Consider the following 6018-nt stretch of genomic DNA (forward strand, 5'->3'; position numbering starts at 1 on the left):
GTTATTGCAAAAGATGTGTTGAAAGGGATGCAATTGCAGGGAGATTAACATAGATAGGTTGACAGGAAAGGTTCAATAGGAGGCTGAGGTTCAATAATACACTGGAGAGGTTTGTTTGCAATAGAGAGGTTCAAGTGGCTAAATAAAACCACAAAAGAGAATGAAATCTTTCGAAATTATTCAGAAAATATTCGCAAGGAAAATTTCCTTATAAATATACAATAAAAAAAATGAGAAAAATTCTTTAAAACATACAAAAGAAAACCGCAAAATGAATTAAATCTGTCACAAATATACAGAAGAAAAATATTCAGCAACAAGCAAGAGTATTAATAGGAATTTTTTTACAAATACAAAAAAATGAGAATTTTAAATATACAAAAAAATTAAGGTAAAATCTCTAAAATATACAAAAGTAAACCACAAAGGAGAATGGAATCTGTCACAAGTAAACAGAAAATATTCAAAAGGAAAATTTTCTTATAAATATACAAGAGAAAATTTGAAAATCTTTTTTAATACAAAAAATAATAAGGAAAAATCTCCAAAACATACGAAAGTAAACCACAAAGTGAAATGAAATCTGTCACAATCACCCAGAAAAAAAAAAAAAAAAAAAAACGAATCATAAACCCCACCAGGTCCCAGGAAGGCCCAGGAGTCCGAAAAATTCCCCGGCGAGAAGAAGAAGAAGAAGAAGAAGAAGAAAAAGAAGAAGAAGAAGAAGAAGAAGAATCCAAGACGAGAGGAACATCAACAATACGAAGGTTGAGTGAGGTGAAGGTCTTTGAGAAGGGTAAATATTTGAGGGCCAATTTAAACTGATGGCCAAGGGGGGGAAGATGGATGCTGTGTTACAAGATGGGAAAGAGGTCGTAAGAGGTCGAAAGAGAAGTTTGAAGAGGAAGAGGACCAAGCGCGAAGAGGTAAGAGTAACAAGATGCGTGTTGGAATCCGGAGTAAGAGGTGGTGGTGGCCAAAGAAAGATGGACGATGTTTTGATTCCTAAAAGGTTCTCCTGAATGGCAGGAGCATGGGATATCATAATGCCCTCTCCATCGAGCTAAGATCAGGGAGGGCCAGGCAATGGCTGTTGACTAGTCAGGTACATTATATAGGCTCCCGCAAACACATCATTCTAGCACACAGTAATGGCAGAGGCAAGGGACAGCGACAATCGCCTTAGAAACTGACCATTTAAACATATGATTAGGACCCAAGCCCTTCTCCATGAAGCTAGTAAAATGGTATCTGGCAACCTCTACTTTCGTCCAATAAAATGGTATCTGTCAACCTATTCTTTCGTCCAATAAAATGGTATGTGACAACCTCTACTTTCGTCCAATAAAATGGTATCTGGCAACCTCTACTTTCGTCCAAATAAAATGGTACCTGGCAACCTCTACTTTCGTCCAATAAAATGGTATCTGGCAACCTCTACTTTCGTCCAATAAAATGGTATCTGGCAACCTCTACTTTCATCCAATAAAATGGTATCTGGCAACCTCTACTTTCGTCCAATAAAATGGTATCTGGCAACCTCTACTTTCGTCCAATAAAATAGTATCTGGCAACCTCTACTTTCGTCCAATAAAATAGTATCTGGCAACCTCTACTTTCGTCCAATAAAATGGTATCTGGCAACCTCTACTTTCGTCCAATAAAATGGTATCTGGCAACCTCTACTTTCGTCCAATAAAATAGTATCTGGCAACCTCTACTTTCGTACAATAAAATGGTATCTGGCAACCTCTACTTTCATCCAATAAAATGGTATCTGGCAACCTCTACTTACGTCCAATAAAATGGTATCTGGCAACCTCTACTTTTGTCCAATAAAATAGTATCTGGCAACCTCTACTTTCATCCAATAAAATAGTATCTGACAACCTCTACTTTCGACCAATAAATTGGTATCTGGCAATCTCTACTTTCGTCCAATAAAATGGTATCTGGCAACCTCTACTTTCCTCCAATAAAATGTCATCTGGTAACCTCTACTTTCGTCCAATAAAATGGTATCTGGCAACCTCGAGGGGGGTTGACACGTGCCATTAAAGAGAGAAATTGCGTCCATTACATTCTCATTAAGGTTCGAGTCCTTTCAAGTAGTTATTATTGCTTTTTCAGGTCAAAGATTTCGTCGCCAGTCAATTTATTTTCTGAGTTCACTGATGAGTTTGAAAATGGGATCACATTAATAATAACGATTCTAATAATCACAATTATCATTAGTGTACGCGGCCCGTCAAAAATGACGGCTAAATATTTTGAGAGCTATGCACACACATACGCACAGATTCAACCCTTCGCACCCCCTCACCCCTTTCCTCTCGGGGTAACCCCTATCGCCAGAGTATGACAACTCCCTCTACCCCTTACACAAGGGATGGGGAGAGACCAAATAGTTATACGTCTTGGAAAAATATATAAATTTACAGTATATATAATTGTAGTCAGACGCTTGCCCTATATTATATAAAGGAGACTATTATTATTATTATTATCATTATTATTACCTCCGCCAACGAAATTGCAAGGATGTTATGTTTTACCCCTTGTTTGTGTGTGTGTGTGTTTGTTTGTGAACAGCTTCCTGGCCACAATTTTAATCGTAGAGTAATGAAACTTACATGGATTAACTGTTATGTTAAAAGCTGAAAAGGATTAAATTTTGGAAGGTCAAGGTCAAAGGTCAAGGTCGCGGTCTAACAGAACGTCGATGAATAAGCTGCCAGGGCGGAGGTCTACGCTCTATTGAGTGCCCCTCTAGTTATTATTATTATTATTATTATTATTATTACATAAGGAACTAAAAGAGTTAGAAGACCCAGACCTACATGGCTGAGGACTATGAAGCGTGAAGTAGGAGAGGGCGATTGGAGATCTATTGATTTCAAAGCTCAAGATAGAGACGACTGGCGAAATCTAACCGAGGCCCTTTGTGTCAGCAAGTGTAAGAGGAGGAGATGCTGATGATGAATATTATTATTATTATTATTATTATTATTATTATTATACGAAGCTCAAAAATAGAGGACAGAAAATAACTGAAGCAAGAAATTGGATACCCAATGAAGCACTTAACTCTAAAAGTGGGAAATTTATTGAAGGTCTTTCCCTTTGAATTGGAAATCTGAAGCAACGCTTCTCTCAATATTGAACTTGGAAAATCTAGAGAAATTTGATATGGTTGTTAGGCCTATTGTGAGAAGTGCTGGTTTACGCGCGTAATAAGACAGAGTGGAATTTGGAGTTTGATGAAATTTGAGATTTAAGGAAATTTGGAATTTGATAAAATTTGAAATTTGATAAAATTTCAGATTTGATGATATTTGGAATTTGATAAAATTTGGAGTTTGATGAAATTTGGAGTTTGATAAAATTTGAAATTTGATGAAATTTGGAGTTCGAAAAAATTTGAAATTTGATGAAATTTGGAGTTTGATGAAATTTGGAAGTTGGTAAAATTTGGAATTTGATAAAATTTGAATTTTGGTAAAATTTGAAATTTGATGAAATTTGGAGTTTGATAAAATTTGGAAGTTGGTAAATTTTATGAAACACATTCAATTTCTGTCTCTCCGTCACTTTCATTCCCCACAACTCCGATCCATACATTACAGTTGGTACAATCACTTTCTCATACAGAACTCTCTTTACATTCATGCCCAACCCTCTATTTTTTACTACTCCCTTAACTGCCCCCAACACTTTGCATCCTTCATTCACTCTCTGACGTACATCTGCTTCCACTCCACCATTTGCTGCAACAACAGACCCCAAGTACTTAAACTGATCCACCTCCTCAAGTAACTCTCCATTCAACATGACATTCAACCTTGCACCACCTTCCCTTCTCGTACATCTCATAACCTTACTCTTACCCACATTAACTCTCAACTTCCTTCTCTCACACACACTTCCAAATTCTGTCCCTAATCGGCCAAGCTTCTCTTCTGTGTCTGCAACCAGAACAACTGATTTACCTCCCATTCATGGTCATTCTTGTCTACTAGTTTCAATCCTCGTCCAAGCACTCAAGCATTCACCTCTCTCACCACTCCATCAACATACAAGTTAAACTACCACGGCGACATCACACATCCCTTTCTCAGTCCCACTCTCACCGCAAACCAAGCGCTCATATATATATATATATATATATATATATATATATATATATATATATATATATATATATATATATATATATATATATATATATATATATGTATATATATATATATATATATATATATATATATATATATATATATATATATATATATAATATATATATATAAATATATATATGTATATATATATGTATATATATATACATATATATACATATATATACTGTATATATTTATATATGTACATATATATACATATATAAATATATTTTAGTCACTCTCAGTGCCATTGCCAGACGTATATCTTCCCGGCCTCTCCCCGTCCCTCGGGCTGAGGGAAGAGGGAGTAGTCATACCATGGTGACAGGGGATACCCAGAGAGGAAAGGGTGTGTGTGTGAGAAGTGTTGAATCTGTTTTTAGAATCACTTACACTAAAAGAAAGTTAATAAAAATAGAATATGAAAAAAAGGAAAATAATTGAAATGACTTACACTAAATACTAAGGAAAATAAATTATTCAAAAAAGGAAAATAATGGATTCAGAATAACTTACTTCAAATGTTAAGGAAAATGAAATAATAGTGAAAAAGGAAAGTAGTGGTTTTAGAATAACTTACTTTAAATGTTAAGGAAAATAAAATAATATTGAAAAAAGGAAAATAATGGATTTAGAATCATTCACTTCTATCTTAAGGAAAATAAAATAATATTGAAAAAAGGAAAATAATGGATTTAGAATAACTTACTTCAAATGTTAAGGAAAATAAAATAATATTGAAGAAAGGAAAATAATGGATTTAGAATAACTTCAAATGTTAAGGAAAATGAAATAATATTGAAAAAGGAAAATAATGGATTTAGAATAACTTCCTTCAAATGTTAAGGAAAATGAAATAATATTGAAAAAAGGAAAATAATGGATTTAGAATAACTTCCTTCAAATGTTAAGGAAAATGAAATAATATTGAAAAAAGGAAAATAATGGATTTAGAATAACTTCCTTCAAATATTAAGTAAAATAAAATGATATAGAAAAAGGAAAATAATTAATTTAGAATAACTTCCTTCAAATGTTAAGGAAAATTAAATAATATTGAAAAAAAGGAAAATAATGGATTTAGAATCCCTCACTTCTATGTTAAGGAAAATAAAATAATATTGAAGAAAGGAAAATAATGGATTTAGAATAACTTCCTTCAAATGTAATGGAAAATGAAATAATATTGAAAAAGGAAAGTAGTGGAATCAGGCAGTAACGAAAATATAAACTTCGTTAAACACAAAACTTTATAAAATTGAAAACTGATAAAAACTTTCGACGACTTAATTAGCTCATTGGGAAAACGCTTGCCGAATAGAAAAAGGAAAAAGAGAAAGGAAAAAGAGAAAAGGAGACAGGTGGAGAAAGAGAAAGGAAAAAGGGAAAGGAGAAGGGTGGAGAAAGAGAAAGGAAAAAGAGAAGGGTGGAGAAAGAGACAGGAGAAAGAGGAACGAGAAAGAGAAAGGAACAAGAGAAATGAGAAAGGTGGAGAAAGGTGGAGAAAGATAAAGGGGAAAGAAAAAGAAAAAAGCGAAAAGGAGAAAGGTGGAGGAACAGAAAGGTGGAGAAAGAGAAAGGAGAAGGAGAAAGAAAGGAGAAAGTAAAGCAGAAAAAGAAAGGAAAAAGAGAAAGGAGAAGGGGAAAGAGAAAAGGGAAAGGAGAACCAGAAAGAGGAAAGGGAGAAAGGAGAAAGAGAAAAGAGGAAGAAGAAACAGAAAGAGAAAATTACAAGAGAAAAAAAGGAGAAAAAGAAAAAGAAAGTAGAAGGAGAAAGTTGATGAAGCCCTAACTCATACAAATGAGGGAATCAGAACTCCATTGCATTGCATCCAGTTAT

The 6018-nt window shown here is 34.0% G+C and overlaps 1 protein-coding gene across 1 annotated transcript in view; it reads left to right on the forward strand.

Moving 5' to 3' along the window:
* The first annotated feature begins 842 nt into the window (after positions 1 to 842).
* LOC137637306 (splicing regulatory glutamine/lysine-rich protein 1-like) overlaps positions 843 to 6018 on the forward strand; it is a 15052-nt gene continuing 9876 nt past the window's right edge. The window contains exons 1-2 of the mRNA XM_068369546.1: positions 843 to 1012; positions 5500 to 5666. Coding sequence (XP_068225647.1) covers positions 843 to 1012; positions 5500 to 5666 — 337 coding nt within the window. The remainder of the gene's footprint in view (positions 1013 to 5499; positions 5667 to 6018) is intronic.

This window comes from Palaemon carinicauda, unplaced genomic scaffold, assembly GCF_036898095.1.
Source record: "Palaemon carinicauda isolate YSFRI2023 unplaced genomic scaffold, ASM3689809v2 scaffold640, whole genome shotgun sequence".
In the NCBI taxonomy this organism is placed as follows: domain Eukaryota; kingdom Metazoa; phylum Arthropoda; class Malacostraca; order Decapoda; family Palaemonidae; genus Palaemon; species Palaemon carinicauda.